The sequence below is a fragment of the Lampetra planeri genome, chromosome 31 (genome assembly GCF_965212315.1).
Source record: "Lampetra planeri chromosome 31, kcLamPlan1.2.h2, whole genome shotgun sequence".
Taxonomy (NCBI): Eukaryota; Metazoa; Chordata; class Hyperoartia; order Petromyzontiformes; family Petromyzontidae; genus Lampetra; species Lampetra planeri.
The window spans coordinates 539,789-565,655 of record NC_136137.1 but is presented as its reverse complement, the minus strand read 5'-3'; the positions used below and the strand labels follow the sequence as shown (position 1 = coordinate 565,655).

Below are 25,867 nucleotides of genomic sequence, written 5' to 3'. Positions count from 1 at the left end.
AAGGGCCCCGCAAAGGGGCAGCGATTGAGAGTCCGTCTCGACTCTCAGGGGTTGAATGTTGCGTGTGAACGGATGATTTACGATGTACACAAATCGTCTCAGCTCCTAAGCGGGTGAGGCAAAGCGAGCAAACAGAACTGCACAAACAAGAACGAAGAGAAACTACACGCGAGATAAAAACAGACGAGAGATTATATATTTATATGTTTATATCAAGACAAACGTTGTTTATCAATCGTCAAGGTTCGAGGAGACGATGTCGGGGGACGTCAAGAAAACGTCTAACCCTAATCCCCCTCTCCACCACCTCCTGCCTTCCGCCTGCCTCCTCGTTTATTTTCCTTCCATCGCAAATTGGACGCCGACCTTTCTTTTCGTTAATGACTTCAAAGAGATGTTCTATTCAACAATTTAGATCTCGGCGGTGGCTATTGCGGCGGCGTTTGGTAACGTCGGCAGCGCGATCGACCTTGCGAGGCGAGGGCTGTCAGCGCGGTCGCGCGCAGGAGGCGGCGGCGGCGTCGTGAAACTCACGGGCGGCTGGCTGCCTGGTGGGGGGCATCACCGATGCCGAGTGACAGACAAATTAGGCCTCATTGCAATTCACGACGACAGCTCCGTGAACAAGGGGAGTGGCGCCCCTCTCGTTTTTTGCCCCGCGTTTTTGTGTTAATAAAGCGCGACCGGCCTGCATTAGATTAGGGGCTCGTTTAGTATATTATAATTCCATCAATTAACGCAAGCGTTATTGTTTGTTACCGCAGCCACATTTAACCGTGAAAAGTGTGTGTCAAGGCAGTCGTCAAACATACAAGACGTGGCAGGGATTTTTTGAGAGCAATTGACATTTTACACAACCAGCGTTACGAAAAACGGGTGCGTGATCAACCGCAGCGTGATCACCACTCCCATCATCGCCACAACCCCATCACTATCCCCACTGCCATCATTACCATCATAACCACCACCACCACCACCACCAAAATCAGATATGACACCAGCCCCATCACAATGGGACATAACACCACTATAATCCATCACGGCCAGCCTGCAGTTCTATTCGTTCCAAATTGTAATTCAGACAACTGCTTCTTCTTCTGAAGAATAAGCAACATCCACACGTTATCGGGGCAGCATCCTCCTACCCTTACATCTCTGGTCGTGGCAGCCCCTGAGATGAACGTACACGGAGTGAGAGCCACTTCTGGCAAAGCAGTGGCCATAGAAAACGGTCCCTGACCTTCGAGACGGCCCTTTCAATGGGCAGCACATGGGCAGGTTAACACGAGTAGCCTGAGAACCCCCGTTTAAGAAGAGATCTTCCAGCCAAAGAGATGAGAATTCGCCTCTTCCAGCAGTAGAGGCGACGAGGCGGCCTCCATCTCGAGGAGACGCCATCTGCCAACCCCCAGCTTCACCAGAGGATGCTGTCAACCACCTGGAGAACTCCAGAGACCGGTGTGGAGGAGAAACTGACTACAGCTTGAAGTAATTAGCACAGACGACTTGGGGAGCACTGCTGCAGACTTTGTGCTATTGTTTGTTGTTGTTGTAACGTTCTGACCCGCCCCTACCGGACATCAGCAAAACAACTTTATAGCTCATGGGATTCCTCCAGTGTCAATATAATGTTTCTTAATACGTTGAGGTCTGTGACTCGTGTACAGCCCTCACTCTTGCCTGGAACACCTCGTCAGTCTGGTTCTACCTGGAGTTACCTGAACAGTGTTGCCTTGGCAGTGTCTGGGGATACCTGGATAGTAAATTATACTATTTAAACTATTTTTATTTTACCAGGTAAGAAGGCCCACCGAGCTATGTAGCTCTTTTTCAAAAGCGACCTGGCCACAAATGATAGTTCAACGAAGTGGCTTATTATGCGGACATTGTACAGCAGCCACATTCTCTAAACGCTTGCTTCCGTGTCATGAGTTACCTGGACAGTGCTGCCTGGTCATTGTCTGGAGATACCCAGATTTCCTGCGAACCTACGAACTCGCCTGTGTTCTGCGACCAGTCCTACAGCCAACCCTACCACCTCGTTAAGGCTGCCTAGATCCTGAGAATGAGTCAGAGGAAGCCGTTAAACAAAAGCGAAATCGTTCAACTGTGATGTGCCCAACTACAGGTGCTTGGCAAATCCTCGCTCCTGTATTGAAATTACATTCTCCAAACACAGATTTTCATGACTGCCTCTGACGGTTGTTGTAGACAAGCGATATACCCTTCGTCTCGATGCCTCCATTGCTATTACCCTGTACAAACTCAAACATTCGTGCCGAGACCATTACCCTTGCGAACTGCGTAGTTGACACCATTACTGCGAGTTACAGATTCACACAAGACGTGCATCCACATTCACTTGTGATTTTATTTAGACAGTTTATTGTATTGGTGAGAGGGCCGAGGGAGAAATAAACATCTCGAAATACTGGGCTTAGTCCTGACTGCGACTGCCTCCTCAAAGTCTCCCATATTGGAAGCGATAACCAAGACCAACCATCACAATCACGTAAATACATAAATAGGCATACATATAAATAACTTATCACATGTAAAGACATTGTTCGTTAAGACCATTCAGATCACAATAAAAGAGCATGTACACACCGACCAATCACGTAAGCAAGTTGGGTTTGAAAATATTTTTCTACCGTCGACCGCCTACGTACTCACAAGTAGATTGTGGAAAAAACCACTCAACATCAAACATTACGGTGCCTGGCCAGGACTCACGATTAAAATGCAGTGGAAATTTATGCAATTGTCATTCAAGCACTCATAAAGCAAGGCATATATTAAGAACTTTTCATTACATTAAAACAATTTATAAATTTTATTCACAGCAACGTTAGACGTTTCTGAAAGTCTGCATTGGAGAAATAAAGGCATTTAATTAGATGGAAAAAAACATGCTTTACCCTGTTTAGATTTGCTACTAACAGTCCTTACAACAACTAATGGAAATGAACTACAGGGAATGAAATAATTATTTAACAAAGGCGGCTGCTAAATTGTACCCTGAATAAACATGAGCAATAGCAACGTCACATACAACAACAACAAGTTCACTTAACTAGTGGAGATGTCAGAGGCACACAACGTGAAAATAGCACGGTTTGGCTACGTACGGAGTGAAACAAGTTGAACATACAGCAGAATCTGTGGCGAGCAGAGAATATCAGCAAATCGAAATCAAGACATAACGAGACGAACGAGAGCAGGTTGCAATGCTTCTGTAAAAGTGAGCTTCATATAAAAACTTAGCGTACCAATGCGCCTACAGAAGAACGTTCTTAGGATGGCGTGGGGGGGGGGGGGGGCTGAAAAGTGTGCAAAGAAGCACAGAGGTGCATGCTTGGAGTGACATCCACGCACTGGAAAACATATTGACTTTTCAGAAAAATACACTTGTGTCGGGCACATCCAGAGATGGGATGCGTGCCAGTGGTCGAGACCGACGATGAAGCGGCAGCCAGAGGAGGGAAGGGGCCGGAGAGGACATCCACCAAGGAGACGGAGTGATGATATCGGCTTTCGCCGCAGGTGCTTGCCGAATTGGTAAATCTCAGATTCGTGAAAGATGACGACGGCTTGGTAAATGACTTCATCCAGCAGTTGGTAGATCACGGCTGATCATCACGATGATGATGATGACATAGGCAGTTTAACACGTAGGCTTTCGCGACCAATATTATCCATAATGAAGCCTTTTTTTCGGGTTAGATTGCGTAGATATAATAAATAGGACTGTCTTCACAATTCTGGCTATTGCCTGATGAAGCTGGTTGTAATCACCAGCGAAATGTCATACTCGAATTGTAAATGGTGTGAGTTTACTCTCCAACACACCGGTGTGCTGAACTAGTAACGAATTGGCACGTTTTGTTGACGTGACAAACATTACTCATTGGCTGTGTCGGGTGGTGGCGGGTTTAATGACACATTTATATTTACACTATCTAACCCAAAAAAACATTTATTACGGATGAAATAGGCAGTTTAATAAATGGACGTTCTCTGTCCGCTCGCAGTCGGGAATCTTTGTGGGACGATGATGAAAGGCGACAGGGAGAGAAGCGGCCAGCTAGCGAGGCGTCAGAGGGCTCGCAGCGCCCCAGGAAGCGCGGAGCTGCCATCGTCCCACACATCACCGCGGCGCGACAAAACGCTAAAATAAATAACGCGCGATCTTAACAGGAGCTAATACACATTACATACCATATTACAATGCAGTCAGGTATAATTTTAAATGGTATCGGTGGAACATTAAACATTGTTTGACACATTTTTCAAATTATAAAAATAAATGTTAATTCCAAATAAATAACGTTGAGAGTGTTTTATTAAAAAAATGCACCATAAATTATTCACCCAGGTTGTGTGTTTTCAGAAGGGATGCCATTAGTTTTACTTCAATGTCAGATCCACCGTTGTTGAAATTATTTACCCAGGTTGTGTGTTTTCAGCAGGGATGCCATGAGTTTTACTTCAATGTCAGATCCACCGTTGTTGGAAATCCCGCTCGAGTAAGCGGCGACTTGGTGTGACGACGTCCACGGCAGAAACACTTTGACGGGCCGCTGCAGAAAAACAATCTGAGAGTTGTAAGTCGTCGTTTCACTCAGAGAGTCTCTTCCTCAATAGCGGTTCATCTCATCGGTTCTCTCAACAGCTGCGCAGTGAAAACTCTCTATGGTTCCATCAGGTTTCTCGGATCACCAACATGTGCTCATCATCAAATGATCCACCAACCCTGGTCTCTGAGCAAGATCGGATGCAGAGAAGTCGATGCTGAAAAACGTTGTGTGTGGTTTCTCTTTCCCTCCCAAAAAGCACTTTTGTCAATAGTAAAACACAAACATGGATGCAAATACCAACGTACTACAACAACAGTTGGCATTCGTCACTAAGTGGTGATGGTGATGTCACTTAAGTACTTGTGCCAGACTAGGTGCACTCTCTGGTCACATGAAGCATCGAAAACTCGCTGACAGTTCATAGGACATGTGTTAGCTATAACATAACTAAACTTACACATATACACACACAGCAGTGGCATGACATGGTTGGAATAGGTGCAGATTCAAGGCAAGATATGGGGCTCCTTGTCCATTTCCTAAATTTCAGTAATCTGGCACCTGGGCCCCAGCAGCCAGAGGGCCACAGTTCAATTGCACCTCCTGCACACTTGATAGCTACGCCACTGATGCACACACGCACACACGCACGCACACCAGCACACAGACACAAATACCTTGATCCCCGGCCTCATCCTGCCTCAAATCACCGACTCGTGCGAGTGTTTGGATCGCCACTGGTGGCCGCGATGGTGCTGTGGGTCCTTGGAAAAGAAGGCAACGGTAACGGGGGCGGCCACCGCCGCCTTCCCAGCGTCCTCCGTGGCGCCGCCCTCCTCGCTGCACACGTGGGTCGAGGGCTGCTGCTGCGACGTGCCGCCAGCGCCCGCCGAGGAGGGCCACGAGGGCCGGCGCCGGCGCGACGCCCCGGCCCTGTGGCCTCCGCCCGTGCCCAGCAGGCCCGAGCCCCTGCGGCTCCTCCTGTCCAGGTCCTGAGCCAGGTTCCACTGAGCCCACGCCTTACGGATTTCATTCTGGACCTGTGTGCGGAGAACATCTCTCAGTTTAACATTGAGGCGCTTTCACGACCTAACCCAAAACATCTTTATTATGGACCTTAAAATCTCATTCAATAATTCACTCGATCATTTATATAATAATTAAATACATTTGGTATTCACGCCATTCTTACAGCGCAAAGGCCATCATCAGGAACACAGGCACGGTGTTTCCCAGTGTGCAGTACTTTCACAAGTAGGGAGCAATGCCACTATGTGTAATCCCAATTGAATAATTTGCAGATTTTTTTTTCAAATTTGGGAACTTTAAACCATAACGCCAGCAAACGGCCACCCCTCGATCTAAGCAGGGAACGTCATGGCATTATATTCATCCTCAATGGGTTACAACACAAGTCTGCAAAATATCATCTGGATAATGTACCCCTCCCTGAGTAAATTCCCATGATGTGAGAAGCTCCTCCACCCTGTTCCTGCTGGAAGTCTCCCACTCCGGGAGCACCAAAGTCGGTTTAAAATTAATTCGTGTGGTCGTCGATAATCTCTGGAATAACCAAGCGAAAATGGTTGGGATAAACACCTCGCCATCCTCGTCATATGTGCAAATGACCGCTCTGCTTTGTAGACTTTAAGTTACAAATGTTTTGTGTATGTGATGCATTCTACGAGCCTTGCATTTTTGTCTGCTGGTTGTACCATGTTGATGCACGACCTTGCCATTTGGAACTTGGCCACGTACAGTTGTTATTGGATTTTTTGTTCGTGTAATTGTTGTGGTTGCTGCAACCAGGTTTTCTATTGTGTAACTGGGCTCCCATTCAAAATGAGCTTTTATTGTCCAATGGGTTCTAACTGTGCAAAAATAATACCGAACAAAGCACACACTCTTTTTTTGAATAACATCACGGGATATTTTAAACGTCCACTGGGAAGCAGACAGGTGCACATCTACAGTTCATTGCACCCACAGCATTAACCAGGGTGGCCTCCCGGATTCAAACCGCGAACCTCTGCTAGGAAGAGCAGCGAACGCACTGCCCCGGCTTCATCACCATTTTCGCTCGCAGCACACGATCAACTCCTTTGCAAAACGACCGTTAACTTCGTGCGTCATACTCGTTAAAAAAACGAGCCCAAAGGAATAAACATTTATCTGCCCAACATGCAGATAATTCGCCATGAATGACCGCTGGTTTGAAAACGAATCTTGATTGCTCTGACAAAAACCTGCTCACGTTCAACAAATATAAAAACCCAGTTGATGGTAATATCATGTAAGAGCTGACACTTCCCCTGTCACTCCCATTATATTTAATGATGTTATTCTTGGCCACACTAAAACCATCAATATGCTTGCCACAACAATCTGATTTGACCTGTCATGGATTGGCTGTGTTACTATTGTGGCTAAGGACGAATCGAAGAAGCTTGCATTTCTTTTCTGTGCCGAATTTTGCACTTCATTTCATTTTTGTGTCGAGTGTTGAGCCGGCTGGGCCAGGGTTGGGCAGAGATGCTGCCCATTTTTCACCAAGGCAACCGGACAGCACAGACTTTTCTTAACTTACCACAAAACCAATTAAATTAACATTTACATAGAGTTAAGAACACACAAGTTAAACAACAAATATACATTGACTTAAAGCTTTCGTGACTGCAGAAATTCACATTCTTGGGTTTTTCAGTAAAGTCACGTAGATAGGATGAAAGAAAATAACAAAAATAACAAAAAACTACGACGTTTCGATCGCAACACAAGCGATCATCAACGTCCCTTGATGACGATTGTTTGTTTTGCGATCGAAACTGTTAAGAAGACGAATGAAAATAAAAATGTTTAATTTAAATCTTGTCACATGGCTACATTGCAGCACTGCGGAAATAACTAAACCTCACTGAAACCGCCACGTGAAACGTCTCTTGTGCAGGTGTCCTCCTGCACTCTCCTTCACACTGGTAGCCACTGCACTACTCTCCTGCACACTGGTGGCCACTGCACTACTCTCCTGCACACTGGTGGCCACTGCACTACTCTCCTGCACACTGGTGGCCACTGCACTACTCTCCTGCACACTGGTGGCCACTGCACTACTCTCCTGCACACTGGTGGCCACTGCACTACTCTCCTGCACACTGGTGGCCACTGCACTACTCTCTCTCTCTGAGATTTCCGCAAGAGCTCCTCCATGGCGTCACATGATCCCAATGGCACAGCGTCAATCACTTGTGCAACATAAAAATAATAAAGCAGTTTTCTCGTTCAAAAGAGCACAGGGAGGCAATCATATTCCGTTTATAGCCCTGAATCAGTGGTGGGAATTCCACATTCCTATGGAGAGGGTGGGTGAGATAGTCCCCAGGACAACTGCTGTTGACCCCCAGAGTGGTACTCGTTTAACCATTCCCAGAGGGACGAGGGGCGTACGGACCCCAACTGGGATTTGAAGTGGGAACCTTGTGATGGTGAGGCAGTGCACTCTTATCCAGCCAATGCATCACTCGACCGGAGGGGGTAAAATACTACAAGTAATATGTCATAGTGGGAGGGATAGGTTGCGCAGTGGTTAGCACGTGATCAGCACACCTCCGATTAGCGCGGTTGGCTACGTACGGCGTGAACGAAGTTCAACACAGACACATGATGCCACGAGCCCGCTTGCCTGATACTTCAATTCCCAGCCACGGCTCACGTCAGTGGCGAGTGATGTGTGGACCGGTTCTAGTTGAACCCTTCCACAAGCCCGTGGTGGATTATGGTGGAGAAAACCTCACGCGTTTGGCGTTGCATGTAGAAGCCTTCATGCAGTCGTGGATTAACGAGGGGCTGTGAATTATTGCAGCTCAGCTGCCCGCTACGACACCAGTTCAGCTACTCGTTACCACGCGACATGCATGGATGAATACAAAATGTCACTGACAGATGAGCAGAGATATGAACACCGCAATATTATCAGCCTGCCGCTTACATTACAGCAATTGTTAAACATCACAAATTATTTGAATTAAGTAGTTAGATTTCCACTGTTCCAATCGTTGTGTGAAAACACTGTGGAAAGGGAACGTTGTTAATCCATCTCCCATGACCACTCATTACTCACGGCACACTGCGCCGTCACCCAGCCCAGAGTTTTCCCTTCCCAATGTACATTTCTAAACTCGCTTAATGGTTTTGCGATCAATTGTATATTTCGTTGAAACCAACATTGTGGAGAGCAATATAGAGTCCAATGGAGAGTCCACGCCGGTCTGGCACCCGGCGTGCTGTTCGTGGATGCCCAGCGAGTGCAACGATAAACTTCTTTGTGCCTCGTTATTTATGCGGTGCTCGTCTCGAGGGAGACATTAAAAGTTCAAGTCGAGGGCAGTCGGCGCATTTCAAATTAAACCCGGCTCTACTATCTCGTTATTTTTTACGCGTAATGAGGCGTGCGACGTTCAAAATATCCAGCGGCACCGGTCAGAGGGCAATGCGCTCCCGCCCCCATCCCCCTACCGCACCCAAGGACGGACGCCTCGAGTGTGTGCCCACGTGCGCGTGGCACGGGAGACGCCCAGGTGCTCCCCCACCGTGTTGTCTGCTCGCCCTTGCGGGACGCATTGCAGCACTATTTTTGCCAATCCTAATTGGCAATTCATAACGGCCGAGAAAGCCTCGTATGGAGGACGATTGTTTTTGTCTGGATAAACCTCAAGCGCAGGGAAAGAATAGCAATCATTACTTATCTCCGGCTCGCACGCTCGCCGCAACGACGGCGAGCGGTCGGCTTAGAGTCGGCAGCGTGAAATGAGGGGTTAAGAGGCGATCGCCCCGGGCCCATCGCCGTGGCAGAGCGAGCGGAGAGCGCTCTGTATAATCACCGTTCCTCGTGGGTCGGTCCCCCGTATGGGGGCCGCCCCGTGCATCCCGTCGTTGCCCGCCCTCAGTGCAAACGGCCGCGCCGCTTAATTCACGCCCCCACGAAAGATCCGGACGCGGCCGTCGCTGCGACCGCGTCCGCGAGCGCATTCCGAGGCCGCTCGGTCGACGGCCACCGCGTCGCGTTGAGCCACGAAACGAAATCGTTTCGGATTGGCGTCGCGCGCGCAAAGCGACGCTTCCGCGAGAACGGATCGCATGTTCGCAACTCACCTCCCCATTGCAGAAGCAGTAGATGATGGCCACGAATAAGCCCTGCGGGGTGACAATGACGGTAGGAGGTTGAGCGACGACATGTCACGCAGTCCGGAAACGGGGGTGACATGGCCACGGACAGGGCAGTGAGCGAGCGGGCAATCGGGTAATTGAGTGAGCGAGCGAGGCACCGAGTGACCATAGGAACGAGGGATCGGGTAATCGAGGGAGTGAGTGAGTGAACAAGCAATCAGGTAAGCGGGTAAGTTAGTGAGCAAGTGAACAAATTATTGAGTAATCGAGTGAGCGAGCGAATGAGCAATCGGCCGAACAAATGAGCTGGTATCACAGGGAACCTGGAGCGAGTTGAAGAACATATCGAAGTACATGCGCGCCTTCCAGAGCCACCCGTCCACGGATTCCGACATGCCGGCAAACACCATGTAGTGCGCTCCGAACAGCAGCGTCAGCACGAGCGACGACTTGGCCAGTTTCCTGCGAGTGCAGACGGCCGTCGGTCAGTGCCGCTCTGCGCTCCCGAGGCGGCGCTTCCGTTTAGCGCCGGCATCGTGAACGTCGCGACTGAATCAGGGCGTTGGGTTGTTCCTTTTTAATCTGAGAAGCCGGTCAATTGAGTGTTTTGCGGTGAACAGAGGTGTCATGAAAACGACTGACGAGAGACAAATTTAACCACGGGGTGGAGGCGGAATAGAGAAGCAAAGAGAAGCAGAGGGAGACCGCGGAAGAGACAAAAGCAGCGAGATGACATCGCAGATTTCGGAGGTTACGAGTGGGCAGGAGCGACTCAGGAAAGTAAGGAATGAAATGGGGGAGGCCTTTGTTACAGATGAAGAACAATGACAACCAGCAACGTAATTTGTAGCTCGTGTTTTTCGGCGTATGTTTTCCCCCTGATGAATATTTGCACGTTGATTGATCGACGCACAATTATTAGTAAACATCACGCATCTATTTGCATAAGTCCGACTCTCTTTACACTGCACGGAGCTCATTATTCAGACAGCCTGTGAGTAATAGGGCCGAGTCACGTCGACGCTGCCGTTGCGACTGGGCACCCCGGAGCGTGTGGGGTGTTTCTTATTCTCACGCCCCACGAAGGTGCTCCGTGTCGTGAACGATCGTAATTAGGAATGAGCCAATCACTCTCTCCATCATCTTCGGCTCCACCCTGCCCACCCCGCAGCTCTGACTGTGCCAACTCACGTGTACTGCCGCCGAACATCGTAGCGGCCGGCGTTCGTCTCCCGTAGTTTCGTCGCCAGGACACGAACGATGTTGACAAAGAAAGCGAAATTCACCTGCGGGAGACAGCGGCGCCGATCGCGCCTCTTAGGCGGGAACTCCCAGCGAGGTCTGGATGGTGATGGTGGAAGGGGAGGAGGTGCAAGGGGGGGCGGTGGAGGGGAGATGACCCAACACCATCCCACGGTGCGATGATGCCCGACTCGTGCTGACGAGGGGTTCATTGGCCCGGGGGCAGGGGTGGCCCCGGGTATCAGCGGAAGCTAAACGCACAATTTCCAACCTGACCGATTTAAACTGTATGATGCCGAAATTTAAACAATTTTACCACGTACTGATGTAATTACAAAGCTATTCGTATCGCGTTATATTTACATTTAAAACATTCCTTCATGCAATAAAAAAAATTCGGCATGTGGTCAAAGGATTTAAATATTGACAGCCTCCCGCTTAAATCGGTGGTGGGTTTGGAAAGTATGCTGCCATAGCAGTGTCGAATGTATACCACAGCCCGATGGCTGTGAATGGACACAGGAACCGCGAACCTCTCCTTGTCTGAGCACAGAGATGCCGGCCTTGGCACTGTGGCGTTGTCTGTGACTGCCGTTTGTTCTGGAGCGCCACTTACTGTGTTTGCAATGATCATGGGTGCCTGGTAGATCCACTTAATGTTGCCGGCGTTGATGTTCCAGCATCTGGGAATGAATTCACATCACGCACAATAATATCATAATGTCAGACCCACCAATGCTGGATAAACGCCTCCCCATGCCGTGTGAGGAAATCCGTTTTTGCTACCCTACTTTGCTACCCTACTTTGCTACCCTACTTTGCTACCCTACTTTGCTACCCTACTTTGCTACCCTACTTTGCTACCCTACTTTGCTACCCTACTTTGCTACCCTACTTTGCTACCCTACTCTACCAGACTGGGCAGTGCGAGTTGGTGATGGATCAGAAAATCGCTCGCAACTGAGGTTAGCCATGTCCAAGAATCAACTCAAGTCGCAGGGTCCATAGCGCAGGGCAAGGCACCACTCTACCCGAGCACACAATGAAGTCAAAGTCTTCAGACTCCTTTTAACGAGGGTCCTGCATTGGGATGTTTGGCCAATATGACCAATGTTTTGCATGTCAGAGGAAACTGGAGTAGCCGGAGAAAATCAACACATGTGTGACTCTATCGAGTGAGTGGACCAAACTCTGTGGACCAAACCCATTGCTGCACTGCCATTCCCTGGCACTTTCCAGCCCCACGACGTCATCGAGTGGCATTCACTGGCGGAGACCGAGAGGCCGGACAGCAGAAGCAGACGAAGACTGTGGTATGGATACCGTGCAGGGGAAATGTTGAATGTGCGCAGGAATCGTCATCGTCACGTGAAGCGAACGCCTTGCTAAAGGCGCGTTGACTAGGGACGTGGGCACATTCTCTGTGTATCCTGGCGTGAGTAGCCTGGGGGGTGGGGTGAGGGGGCACTGCACCGAAAAGTTTGCGAACCACCGAGTGAAACCCAAGGGGGCACGCGACCCATGGCCGGTTGCTCGTACACAAACATATTTGGCTTTGTTGTTGGAATTAATGGCGACGACCTTCCAGACACACGGCTGTGATAACAACCTGGGCAATCAGGAGTCGCTGGCCCCGTGGGAAATTGGGGCTTGTTTGGTTTGAGCTCTTCCTATTTTTGGGTTTTCATTCAATTGTCAATTAGCAGGCGATTGTGCAAGCTCGGTGCAGAGTATTTTCAGATGACATTGTATTTTACATTATTTGTGGATGTGCTTTTTATTTATTTTATATATAAAAATTACTTTCTGTAAATGTTGTGGAGTTAGTGACTCAGAATCGCCATCGTTGTCATCATTCAACATTCACTTCATCATTATTATCGTTATCGTCATCATCATCATCATGATTGTCATCAATCGTTATCCTTTTAGGGTAATGAAATGAGTACTGCTCCAAATGAGCATTGGCTGTTCTCACGACAGGCCCAGCCACAGTAATGTGGAATATCCATCACTGGCTAGTCGCACTGTGTGTGGTGCTGGCGTGAGCACGATGGAGATGGGTGAGCGAGGGGGAGCCGAGGGACGACCGCTCCTCACCTGGTGTCGGCGAGCACGGCACGCACGACGGCCCAGGCGCCGACGAACAGCGTCGGGAACCCTGGGCGCCAAACGCCATCATTGCGCAACAAAACAACAACGACATCGAGCGGCCGAAATAAACAAAATCAACAACAGAGTCAGGCACAGATAAATGGATTGGAGCGGACAATTGCAGGGGCCATATCTCGTCGCGCGCCACGTATGTACGAGGTTCTCTCTGGGGGAACGCGGTGCCTCCCAGATAACCTCCCCCGCACCCCTCTCTTTGTGGCCGGGCCCCGGCTGGCTCGCTCTGCGAGAAGAAGCCACGACGCTGTCTTTGTGAATGCGGCGGTGGCGGTGGTGGCGGTGGTGGTGGCAGCTGCTGCTGCCACCGCCGGCTGTGTCCCTGCCTGCTCTGCAGTGCCTGCACCGTGGAGTGCGCGCAGTGGAATTCTGGGTTACCGTAGGGACTCGGGTTGCGAGTTTACATTTAGTAAATGGCCTTCGATTAAATTGAAGAGCAATTGGAAGATTACGCTCGTCAACTTCAAGTTTCTCCACGGCCTCTCCTCCCTCTTCTACTCTCAATCTACTCTCCTCCACGCACTCTCTGCTACCCAGGTAAGGCCAGACTGAACTATGTCGCTCTTTTTCAGAAGCGACCTGGCCACAACTGATAGCCTAATGAAATGGCTTATCACGTGGAAATTTACAGCGTCAGCCAAAGACTCTAAAACCTGCAGTCCAACCTCTGTCGGAGGTCACTCCTCTCTTTTGCCCACTCGATCTGCAACTTCCCAACCCTCCACCTCCGCCCGTTTGAATTGGGCCCTTTTCACTTTTCGAAAGTGTTCATTGCAGTATCCCCTGGCCTCTCACCCCAGCCGATGAAGATGTAGGTCCACAGGTGTTTGGTGCGGTTGGAGAAGAAGCTCATGAAGACCAGGCTGTGCAGGTAGAGGCCCTCGGCGAACACCCAGTAGTAGTTGGTGGCCAGGAAGTAGAGGAAGAAGATGACGGACAACTTACAGCCCAGCTGCGGAGAGAGCACGCAGTCAGTCCAGACGTCGCCCTCGGGAGATTCGCTGCGGGCAATGTCCTTTGTACAGACTTCTGACGGGACGATTGTCATCATCGGCGGCGGTCAATCCACTGCTGGATGAAGGCCTTCCCTGAAGCCACTGCCCACCTCTCGCGACCCTTATCATCCACGCGGTCAACGCCGATTACGTCGTACGCACGCACGACGATCGACGCGGCCTTCGTGTTCAGGGTCAAACGATGCAGCGAGTAAAGGGGCAGGCGCCTCCGAGACGCGAGAAGCATCTCGGAGGAGGCCAGTCGGCCGTCAGCGGGATGACAAATGCACGCGGAGCACCGCATCATTGGGGCTCGTCGTGTCGAGGGACGTGCGAAGCGGTCCCTCGGCTGCGGTGCGCGAGCGATAAGCGAGGACGACGCGGACGGCGTCGCTCCGAGTGGCGGAGCCGTGCTGCCCTAGGAGGAGCTCCAGCCGGCCCGCGCCTGATGGCCGGGTGCCGTCACTTGCAAGTCCGCCCGCCTCGTTAGAACCTCCAATTAAAGCCCCGGCTCGTTTCAAACAATACATCTTGTGCTTTTAATAGCGCACCTACAGTCAGGCAATTAGCGATGAACTTACCAGAGAATTACGACTCCCGTGCAGAGGCGTGGCCGTGTGTGTGTGGTGTTTGTGTGTAGTGAGTGTAGGTGTGTGTGTGTAGTGGGTGGTGTGTGTGTGTAGTGAGTGGTGTGTGTGTAGTGGTGTGTGTAGTGATGTGTGTAGTGAGTGGGGTGTGTGTAGTGGGTGGTGTGTGTGCGTAGTGGGTGGTGTGTGTGTGTAGTGAGTGGTGTGTGTGTAGTGGTGTGTGTGTAGTGGTGTGTGTAGTGGGTGGTGTGTGTGCGTAGTGGGTGCTGTGTGTGTGTAGTGGTGTGTGTAGGTGTGTGTGTGTAGTGGTGTGTGTGGGTAGTGGGTGGTGTGTGTGCGTAGTGAGTGTAGGTGTGTGTGTAGTGGTGTGTGTGTAGTGATGTGTGTGTAGTGATGTGTGTAGTGAGTGGTGTGTGTGTAGTGGGTGGTGTGTGTAGGTGTGTGTAGTGGGGTGTGTGTAGTGGTGTGTGTGTATAGTGGGTGGTGTGTGTCGTGAGTTGTGTGTGTGTGTAGCGGGGTGTCGTGTGCGTAGTGAAGGCTCCAGCCCCCTTCTAAATTCTTATAATCTAAATGTATCTATTTTTTACATCAACTATCATGCCCACGTTGAGTTTTGTACGATCCCCCGCCCCCCCCCCCACTTTGAATAAGCTCCACACTGCAGGGATGGCGCGCGGTGGTGAGGTGTGTGAGGTGCGTGGTGGTGAGGAGTGTGGTGGTGAGGTGGTGAGGAGTGTGGTGGTGAGGTGGTGAGGAGTGTGGTGGTGAGGTGGTGAGGTGCGTGGTGGTGAGGTGGTGAGGTGCGTGGTGGTGAGGAGTGTGGTGGTGAGGTGGTGAGGAGTGTGGTGGTGAGGCGGTGAGGTGCGTGGTGGTGAGGCGGTGAGGTGCGTGGTGGTGAGGAGTGTGGTGGTGAGGTGGTGAGGAGTGTGGTGGTGAGGTGTGTGAGGTGTGTGAGGTGTGTGAAGTGTGAGGTGGTGAGGTGGCGAGGAGTGTGAGGTTCGTGGGGAGTGCGAATTGGCGGCCACCCGTGACCCCGACCCACTGGCTCGGGTCGCGGTGATCGCGGTGTGAGAGGGGGGAGGGGGGGAGGGGCTGTGCCGGGTGGGAGCGACCGGCCGAGTGATGCGACATCGCCCCCACCCTGGACCCCCTTGCCCCCACCCTGGACCCCCTTGCCCCCACCCTGGACCCCCTCGCCCCCACCCTGGACCCCCTCGCCCCCACCCTGGACCCCCTCGCCCCCACCCTGGACCCCCTCGCCCCCACCCTGGACCCCCTCGCCCCCACCCTGGACCCCCTCGCTCTCACAGCGCGCCGCGGGCGAGAGCAGGCGACGACCTCCGAGGCGCGGACCACGGCAGCAGCAGCTGTGCGCGCCGCAGCGACTACAGCAGCGACTGCTGCCGCCGCTGCTGCCGCTGCTGCGACTACCGCTGCTGCCGCTGCTGTAGCAACGAGCTGCTGCTGCTGCTGTTGCTGCTGCTGCTGCTGACGGCACCGCGCCGTGTCCATGGGACGGGACGTGGCGGGCGGTGGGAGGTGCGGGCAGTGTGGGGGTGGAGGACTTGGGGCAGCAGCAGCAATATAAGAAGCATCATAAACAGCAGAAGCAGCACCCCCAGCCGCAGCAGCAGCAAGACGAGTACCGGCAGCAGCAGCAGCAGCGGCGGCGTGGGGGTCAGGACCCCTGCGGGGGATGGGGGGGGGCAGAGACGCTCCACATTGATGAGGCGCGCCAAGATAAATGACCTCGCGCTCGGCGATGCGCGCGCTGCAGCGCAGTGGAATATGAAGCAGAGAGTGGAAGCCCTCGACACGGAGTAACAGCCCAACGAGACAACGCGTTACATGCAACTTAGCGATGTGCTCACGGTTATAAATAGCGAGCAAATAACTCTCGGGATACTGCCTGGAGGAGGGTTGTTTGACCATACTTCAGCACGCTAGTTAGTGTGTGTAGGTCCACGTGACTGGTGTAATAAGTACCCCATACATATATCACAATTTTAATAATTTAAACATGGAATCTATTGATATCAATCATATAATTTATTAATGAGCTTTCACCTGATTCAATTATTTACTTAACTGTCGTATCAAGCAAAATGTCCAAGTGCCTCGCTGATTAAACAAGTGTTGGTGCTGCGCTAGAGGTGGAAATTCCACGTGCCCATGGCAGACGCCAGTTCCTCCGCAGGACAAGTGCTGTTGACAACTCACAAAGCGGTACCCATTGTATCGGCCCCAAGGCCGCTACAATGTTGACAACTCACAAAGCGGTACTCATTGTATCGGCCCCAAGGCCGCTACAATGTTGACAACTCACAAAGCGGTACTCATTGTATCGGCCCCAAGGCCGCTACAATGTTGACAACTCACAAAGCGGTACTCATTGTATCGGCCCCAAGGCCGCTACAATGTTGACAACTCACAAAGCGGTACTCATTGTATCGGCCCCAAGGCCGCTACAATGTTGACAACTCACAAAGCGGTACTCATTGTATCAGCCCCAAGGCCGCTACAATGTTGACAACTCACAAAGCGGTACTCATTGTATCAGCCCCAAGGCCGCTACAATGTTGACAACTCACAAAGCGGTACTCATTGTATCGGCCCCAAGGCCGCTACAATGTTGACAACTCACAAAGCGGTACTCATTGTATCGGCCCCAAGGCCGCTACAATGTTGACAACTCACAAAGCGGTACTCATTGTATCAGCCCCAAGGCCGCTACAATGTTGACAACTCACAAAGCGGTACTCATTGTATCGGCCCCAAGGCCGCTACAATGTTGACAACTCACAAAGCGGTACTCATTGTATCAGCCCCAAGGCCGCTACAATGTTGACAACTCACAAAGCGGTACTCATTGTATCGGCCCCAAGGCCGCTACAATGTTGACAACTCACAAAGCGGTACTCATTGTATCGGCCCCAAGGCCGCTACAATGTTGACAACTCACAAAGCGGTACTCATTGTATCAGCCCCAAGGCCGCTACAATGTTGACAACTCACAAAGCGGTACTCATTGTATCGGCCCCAAGGCCGCTACAATGTTGACAACTCACAAAGCGGTACTCATTGTATCAGCCCCAAGGCCGCTACAATGTTGACAACTCACAAAGCGGTACTCATTGTATCGGCCCCAAGGGCGTTGCTGTGTCAAGGTAGAGGCGCAGTGCTGGCTAAAGGAGCTCCACTCGGGGTAGCGCTCTTCATCCCCCTGCCGTGGATACTTGAGCTCAACTCCTCCACCCTGGCCACACCTCCTTCTCTAAGTTTTTATTGAAACAAATCGGGAGCCCCGCTACAATGCGCCGATGGACTTTAGGGGGGGGGGGGGGGGGACAGAAAATCCACGAGAATTCCAGCTGGGCGCGACGGGACCGTCCGTAGTGGGAGGGGGGATCGCATCCCCAGCCAAGTGGGGACCCCGCGCATGGGGGTTGAAGATTTAAATAGGGGGAGGGGGGCGGCGGGGGGGCTGGCTAGACATCCTTAACACGATGTATGAGTACCCTCACCTTACCCCCACCACGTGAGACCTGGAGATTGACTGATCGTGGTGAACGCATTCACACGCACCGCCGATGAGCACGGCTTGCTGCATACGGCGCGAAAGAAGTTCAACACGCGTACACACACACTCACAGTGCGGGGCGCACTGGGGCAGCGGGCACACGGAGAGGGAGCTCACGTAAGGGGACTTGTCGAGCGTCGGCACGGCCGTGAAGGTGCGTAGCTCCTCCAGCAAGATCGCGTCGGCGTCGCCGCCCTCGGCCCAGGAGCCCACGACGGCCCCCGCCCTGGGCATCGCCGCCTCGATCATGATGTTGCACACGAAGAAGCTTGCCCCTCGCAGGATGAAGGACACGAACAGGTGCATGTGGATGTAGTTGCGTGTGCAGTGCAGCTTCCTGAGGCACAGCGGGGAGAGGATGGGAGAGGAGGGCTTTACTTCCAGCCGCTGGGTTGGCGACCCAGAATATTTCGACGCGCCCCGGCGCCACCGCACCCGGTGGACCTCGCGCCGCAAGTACAAATCACGCGCCACGTGCCGCAATCCGCCAGCGATCCAGAAAACATTCCGTGAGAAATTACCAGGTGACAGACATACAACTGCACCAGGGCCCAAGGGCCAGAGGGGCCTAGGTGGTGAGAGTTAGGGGTAGGGCTAGCTTGCGGCTTGTGTGCTTCTCACACAGATTGGGTGCCTCCCCTTCCCTGTCGCAAATGACAGCCTTCTCCTTTACCATCTCCGCCGCTCAATTCCGGTGTTCGCGGCACCTTCACGGGGATATCCCTTGGGAGCGTCACGGCAACCTCGCCACCTGCACTGCGTCTCTCGTGACGGGGAGGGAACCACGTCGGGCGGAGCCGCTGATCCGATCGGTGGAATCAGCGGCTCTTGCGTAGCTCCCCCCCCAGGGGTTCGTCGTGCTGCGCGAGCGTGCGGGGAAGGGGCCTCGGTTCCAAATCAAATAAAATCCTTCCCCCCCCCTCCGTTCGCTTCCGTCACTGGCTCGGCTCGGTCAGCAGCCCTTGTCCCGAGCGCACCGCACCGCTTGCCCACGAGCCCCAGAATCCTCAGCTTCAGCTTCTATCCAATTTACCAAATGCCCTTTAATTAGTGTCTATTAAACCGGCCCCATTTAGCATTCTAACTCGGTTACTCGCAGGGCTACAAAAGGCCACAAATAAATAATCAATTGCCAAACTGCTTGGGAAGGGAGGCGGCCGAACCCCCTCAGAGCTCAAATCCTCGGGGTCTTTACGGTTCGATCGACACAATAAGTGTGATTGTTTGGCGCGCGATCACAGCCCGCGGCAAACCGCGCCGCTTCCAACAAACGGCGCTGGCAGCCAGCGCCAAAGTGACTGAGACCCCAAGCCGCTCTCATCGATAGCGGGAGAATGAGGGTGAGGACGCAGACTGCGTGTGTGTGTGTGCGCGCGTGTGTGTGCGTGTGTGCGCGTGTGTGTGTGCCTGTGTGTGTGCCTGTGTGTGCGCGTGTGTGTGTGCGTGTATGTGCGTGTGTGTGCCTGTGTGTGCGCGTGTATGTGCCTGTGTGTGTGTGCGCATGTGTGTGTGCGCGCGTGTGTGTGCCTGTGTGTGTGCCTGTGGTGTGTGTGCCTGTGTGTGTGCCTGTGTGTGTGCCTGTGTGTGTGTGCGCGTGTGTGTGTGCCTGTGTGTGTGTGCGTGTGTGTGCCTGTGTGTGTGTGCGTGTGTGTGTGCCTGTGTGTGTGCCTGTGTGTGCGTGTGTGTGTGCGTGTGTGTGTGCCTGTGTGTGCCTGTGTGTGTGCGCGTGTGTGTGTGCCTGTGTGTGTGTGCCTGTGTGTGTGTGCCTGTGTGTGCCTGTGTGTGTGTGCCTGTGTGTGCCTGTGTGTGTGTGCGTGTGTGTGCCTGTGTGTGTGTGCCTGTGTGTGTGTGCCTGTGTGTGTGTGCCTGTGTGTGTGTGCCTGTGTGTGCCTGTGTGTGTGTGCCTGTGTGTGTGTGCCTGTGTGTGTGTGCCTGTGTGTGTGTGCCTGTGTGTGCCTGTGTGTGTGTGCCTGTGTGTGCCTGTGTGTGTGTGCCTGTGTGTGTGTGCCTGTGTGTGCGTGTGTGTGTGCCTGTGTGTGCCTGTGTGTGTGTGCCTGTGTGTGCGTGTGTGTGTGTGCGTGTGTGTGTGTGCGTGTGTGTGCGTGTGCGTGCGCGTTTCACGCAAGTCGCACAGTCAGGGCGGCATGGCGAGATTGCTCGGAGTTTCAGGCGTCTTGTTGAAATGGAATTAGAATGATTTAACTTACAGCTAAAAGTGCCTTTACTGGAAAGACTCGCTGAGCTGCGCTCGTCTCAGTTACAGCAAAGAGAAAACTATCATTGATTGTTGATGATTATCGGGGTCAGGGTAATTAGGCCTGGCCACAGACGCTATTGAGCTGTGGTGACATTTCACCAGACACGAGAGTTGGCACCTTTGCTCTTCGTCAACAACGAATGCCACGAGAGCATTAATGTCCAATTTGGACGAGACTATCATCTGTGCTTCTGAAAAGTGACTTTGGGCACATTTGCAACTGCTTGAGCTCCTGTAAATCGCCCCCCTCTGTTTGGCCTAATCAGGATCGAGTGCTGCTTGCGAGCACCGTTCACACCCTGCGCGTCACAGGAAGGCGTTGAGGTCGCGTGGCTGGCACCACACACAACTTGTCACCATTATCTTATGATAAAGGTGACAACTCGTAACAGTGCGCCGCCACACAGCATCCGCTCTCTCTCAAACAGAGAAGGAGGACAACCCAGAGGCGCGAGGAGGAATCACAGACACGTGGGAAGGCAACAACCACGTGATGAACTGGTCTTCTGCATATGAAGGTGTTAGTAGCCAATGAGTCAGTGTTGACATGCGGAAGTAAACCGGAGCACTCTGAGATGCCATTCAAGGGTGGCAACGCTCTGCCCCGTACAGATGAAATAGTCAGAGTCCACATGTTTGCTGTACTGCTCTCTCCTGAGGGGCCAGGTTATGGCACGCCCATGGGAAGGGAGTTTCACAACATCTGGGCAATCCACGAACCCTCGCTTCCACAATGCTGGATGACAAGCCATCACTGCCCAGTATTGGTGTTTAAGACAGAGCACTGGGGATGCGTTGAGGCCGAGTAAACCTACAGCAGGCCCAAGTCAATGTGGGTGCCACGGTGGCGAAATGTTAACTACCTCATATGGGTTGGATCCCGACCATGACGCCTGTATATTCAAAGTTCTCGGGGTTTTTCCTTCCATATGTAGAATCAACAACACGCGCTGAGAGTATTTGTCTGTAATAAAGTCACTTCGTTGGGCTGTCATTTGTGGCCAGGTCACTTCTGAAATAGAGCTACATAGCTCAGTGGGCCTTACCTGGTAAAATAAAAGATAGTTAATGAACAGTAGAATGTCGCGTGTGTCCACGCAGACCTACTTGAGGTAGGCGAGGATGGAGAGTGCGACGAAGAGCGAGGCCATGGACACGGAGTAGCCGATGGTGGAGAGCGTGTACAGGCGGTGGATCTCCTGTGCTCGCATACACACAAAGGTCCCCGAGAGCCTGCACAGCTTGTTGGGACAAAGTGCTGTTGGCGAGCACTTACACAGGCCGACTCGGCATGTGAGGGCAGTCTTCGTCTCCCCAGTGCTGATGTCTACACACCGCATCAGCTACTCGTTTTGGCTGAGTTCACCTAGGGGAGGCCCGTGAACGGTTCATATATTCATCACTAAAGTGGCTGCACACACATGCAGAGCCATACAGTATATGCAAATGCACATGCAAGCACACATGCGCAGACATGTGCACACAAGTCATACACAATTGCACAAACACATAAATGCAAATACACACACATCTTCACAGCCATAAACATAGGGAAACATAAAGACACAAAGACATACACACAAGCACACATGCATGCATGTCGTATATAAATGCACACACAGAATACGCAGAGTCATTTCTTAGCGTTCATAATTTTTATAATGTCAATAAAACAAAAATGTTCTGATGATCAAAGTCAAATTCAGTTATCATCAAACTGTAAGAATATTCAACACAATATCTGCATTGGCAGTGGTACACAAGCACAAATAAAAACTGTACCTCTGTGGCCTCAAAAGGAAAAATATACAACAGGTGACGTTTCAGGCAATAGCTCTTCTTCATAGCACACAAATAATTTAAATAATGAATGTACAACGAAGAAGGGCCATTGCCTGAAACGTCACTTATTATAATATGCTCTTCCTTTTAAGCCCATACGGTGTTAACTTTGTGGTAACAAGAGTGTGTTGTGTGTGTGTGTGTGTGCAAATATTGGTTTGCAATCTGAGGCTCTCAGAATCAGTCTTTATTTAGACTGGAGGAATCCGATGAGCTATGATAAGCCATCACCTCTCGCTCTACCTGGAATCCCAGGTTTAACCACGGGCGGCTGAACACCTTAACACCCTGAACGGACGTATGTTTGTATGTATGTATGTATAATGTCTTTCGCACCGTACGTATCCAACCATGCTAATCGGAGGTGTGGGGTAAGGACAACAAACTAAACACAAAAAGCAGTTCTAAAGAAATGCGTTTTCAATTTAGATGGTTTAAAAGTGCGCAGCTCCAATGGCTTCCTCATATCGGAAGCAAGAGCGTTCCAGACGGCTGCAGAAACACGCATCTGAAAGCACCGCGCGATGATGATGCGGCGACCGTCAAACGTGGCACCTCAGCCCCCAAACCCGCGTTGTGCCTCGTGACGGCCACCTCCTGCCCGAGTGGCACCCCACTGGGCCCCGAGGGCTCGCTCCTCATCCTCCTCCTCATTCACTTAACGCGACGATTTGCGGCCTGCTCAGCACAATTGCGAACCGGCCGAGGCCTCCCTGCTGGGTTGAGCAGGGAGGCCTGCACGGGCGGGGATGCAGCTGGAGGCGTGGTGCAAGGCAGATTGGCGACAGACCATTATGGAAGGCGCACTGTCCGCTAAGCCCAGCGGTGGTCTGAGGGCAGACATTGCTGCTGCTGCTGCCTGGCTAACAAAAAACAATAAAACACTTCACGTGTAGGTTTTTGCAGCCAGTTATGATATACTAGTTCATAAAGCCTGTCTTCCCCAGGCAAAAGTTTTCAATAAATATAATAATTAACTTGATATGACTTTTCATAATATTTTATCCACGATCAAACACTTACAACTACTTCATAAATGTGTATTTTCCACAAAACAAAAACTGACGACTTGATTAAAATTCGTATATTTTAAGACGTACCCATCGGAAACCACTCAATTAAAAAAATTCCGTTCTTTTTTTTATTAGAAAAAACTAAAATGTATTAACTTAATACTCTATGAGGGGAAGCTCCTATCTTTTACCGTTTTCGAATTATTCCGATTTGAACAAATAAAAATGCGTATTTTTTATTTCAAAACTGCTTGAATCAGAAATCTCAAAACCAATAAAAGATAGAATGGTTCTCACTTAAATTTTATTTGCTATTTAACGCTCTATCAAACGACAAAAAAGGCAATCTTGTATTTTGAACGGTTTCTGAATGACACGCACAGACATGTTTATGCAGAACTTAAAATCGAGATTTGGGGGCCTTCAACTGAAAAATCTAGGTTTTTTTTTTCCTATTTTTTGTGTCCTAAAAGCTACTTATGTACCAAGTTTCAGCTTCCAACCTCGTCGGGAAGTACCCTAGAGGTTTTTGAGAAATACAGATTAAGGTGTTTATTTATCGAGATGCGTGAATTTTTGATCGGGTGGTGGAGGTTTCATCATGGCACAGATTTGGTCAGATCATTACGTGGCCTGATCTAAAACTCGATTACTGTTTAAATCCACGTCCACCGTACAGTCAACGCGCCGTGGCAACACTTCTCAAAGCGTCGGCCGTTCTCGCGGCGAGCCAGCGATGTGGCCTTGAAGGCATCTCCCTGCCCACCCGTCACCTGAGGTCCATTTTTGTCTGATCGTGTTTGTCAACAGACACACACACACACACACGTGTTCGTGCATCTGTGTATGTGTCAACACACACACGTGTTAGCGTATCTATGTATGTGTCACACACACACACACACGTGTTCGTGTATGTGTGTAAGTGGTGGCGCAGTGGTTAGCGCTGAGCAAAGAACCCGACGAACCAAGTTCGATTTCCGCTCACGACCAATAACAGTGGTGCATATCTTTAACCCGGTCCTGTGCCTCCCCTAGGTCTACTCAGCCCCAAATGAGGATCTGGTGCGGTGTGTAAAACATCACCATAGGGAGACAAAGGCGTCCGGGCGTGGTGCTGGCCACCCACCCCCTCGTATGCCGTGCCAACCTTCATAGCTGCTCGCTAACAGCACTTGCCCCAACAGTCTGTTAAGGCTACACGGGGGATCTTTGTCTCTGGGAGTTAACCGGAAAACCCAGAGGCAGTGCCCGTAGAACAGACTGCACACACAGGAAGGTTCCCCAGTGGCGAATCAAACCTTGGCATCGCCCTGCTGCGAGTGTGACCACTGCGCTGCCACCCTGGATGTGTGCGCGTCCTCTCACCTCCAAGTTGTCATCGTGGCTGCCCATCTGCATGCACTCATTGTAGTTTGTCCACGTTTTGTTTTGGTTGGGCGCCACCAACCACTGTCCACCATCGTCGCACCGTCTGTACGCCTGCCCTGCAACCCCCGCAGGCATCAACAAATCAGTGTCCTCCTCTGCAGTGCTGCAGCGAGGGTGGAGCGGGCACCGCCCGAATAGGTGGCCAAGGCGAATTGTTGCAAACTGAAATATTGGTGGGATAGTGCCGGAGACGGCGCCGGTGCCGCAGGAAGGCGGGGAGGGTTCGGCACGAGGATGCCACCTCGCCCGTACGACAAAGTGTCAAGTTCCGGCTCTGGACTTTTATTTAACCAGGCTAGAGCAAGATTAAATTAATTCCATTCTCCAGGAAACTTGGCAAAACGGTAGTCACGTACCGTTTTGAACAAATCGTCAATGTACAAATCTGAATAAATATTTAAATGTGGGATTTGAGCTCGGGTATGGGCTGACAATGTCACGCTCTTGCGAGTGATGTCACAGCATCGCTCTTGTCCACTTTACCAGAGATGGCACGTTGAGTCAATTCCCACGTGGAAGTCACAGGACAGTAAACAAACGTCGGCTCTGCCAAACAATTGATCCATCAGCATGTGGTTCACCAACCGCCAGGGCACCCTCCCACCCAGTCATTGATTTGATGAACATGCTTTATAATATTTGTACCCCCAGGGGAACTAAGATCGGTTCCCTCCAGCAAATATTTGTTCCAGTTCTAGTTAAGGTTCCTTTATAACAATAAAAGGGTATAAATATTCAGTAGAAAAACACATTGTCGAATATTGTCTCATAGGGGGAAACGAATATTATTCCAGGAGGAACATGTTTGGTGGGAATGCAATATTCTGACATCACAGGACCACGAGAGATGGTGGCGGCTTGAAGAGGACTTCATTCAGCAGTAGATTGACCATGGCCGATGAAGATACTGTACATTTCATGTCACCGGAACCAAACCGGTGCTCTCCCAGTGTAGGGCTCAGCACCGCGGCCAGGGTACACGGCTTATCCAGCCAACGCTTCCACTGA

At 51.2% G+C, this 25,867-nt stretch overlaps 1 protein-coding gene across 1 annotated transcript in view; it reads right to left on the bottom strand.

Annotated features, from left to right (window-relative positions):
- Nucleotides 1–2,353: 2,353 nt before the first annotated feature.
- Nucleotides 2,354–25,867, bottom strand: part of LOC144729046 (parathyroid hormone/parathyroid hormone-related peptide receptor-like) — a 41,526-nt gene continuing 18,012 nt past the window's right edge. The window contains exons 4-13 of the mRNA XM_078608894.1: nt 24,797–24,915; nt 21,681–21,772; nt 18,434–18,653; nt 13,950–14,106; nt 13,086–13,146; nt 11,602–11,668; nt 10,935–11,029; nt 10,067–10,205; nt 9,729–9,770; nt 2,354–5,620 (exon numbers count right to left, since the gene is read on the bottom strand). Coding sequence (XP_078465020.1) covers nt 5,282–5,620; nt 9,729–9,770; nt 10,067–10,205; nt 10,935–11,029; nt 11,602–11,668; nt 13,086–13,146; nt 13,950–14,106; nt 18,434–18,653; nt 21,681–21,772; nt 24,797–24,915 — 1,331 coding nt within the window. The 3' untranslated portion in view covers nt 2,354–5,281. The remainder of the gene's footprint in view (nt 5,621–9,728; nt 9,771–10,066; nt 10,206–10,934; nt 11,030–11,601; nt 11,669–13,085; nt 13,147–13,949; nt 14,107–18,433; nt 18,654–21,680; nt 21,773–24,796; nt 24,916–25,867) is intronic.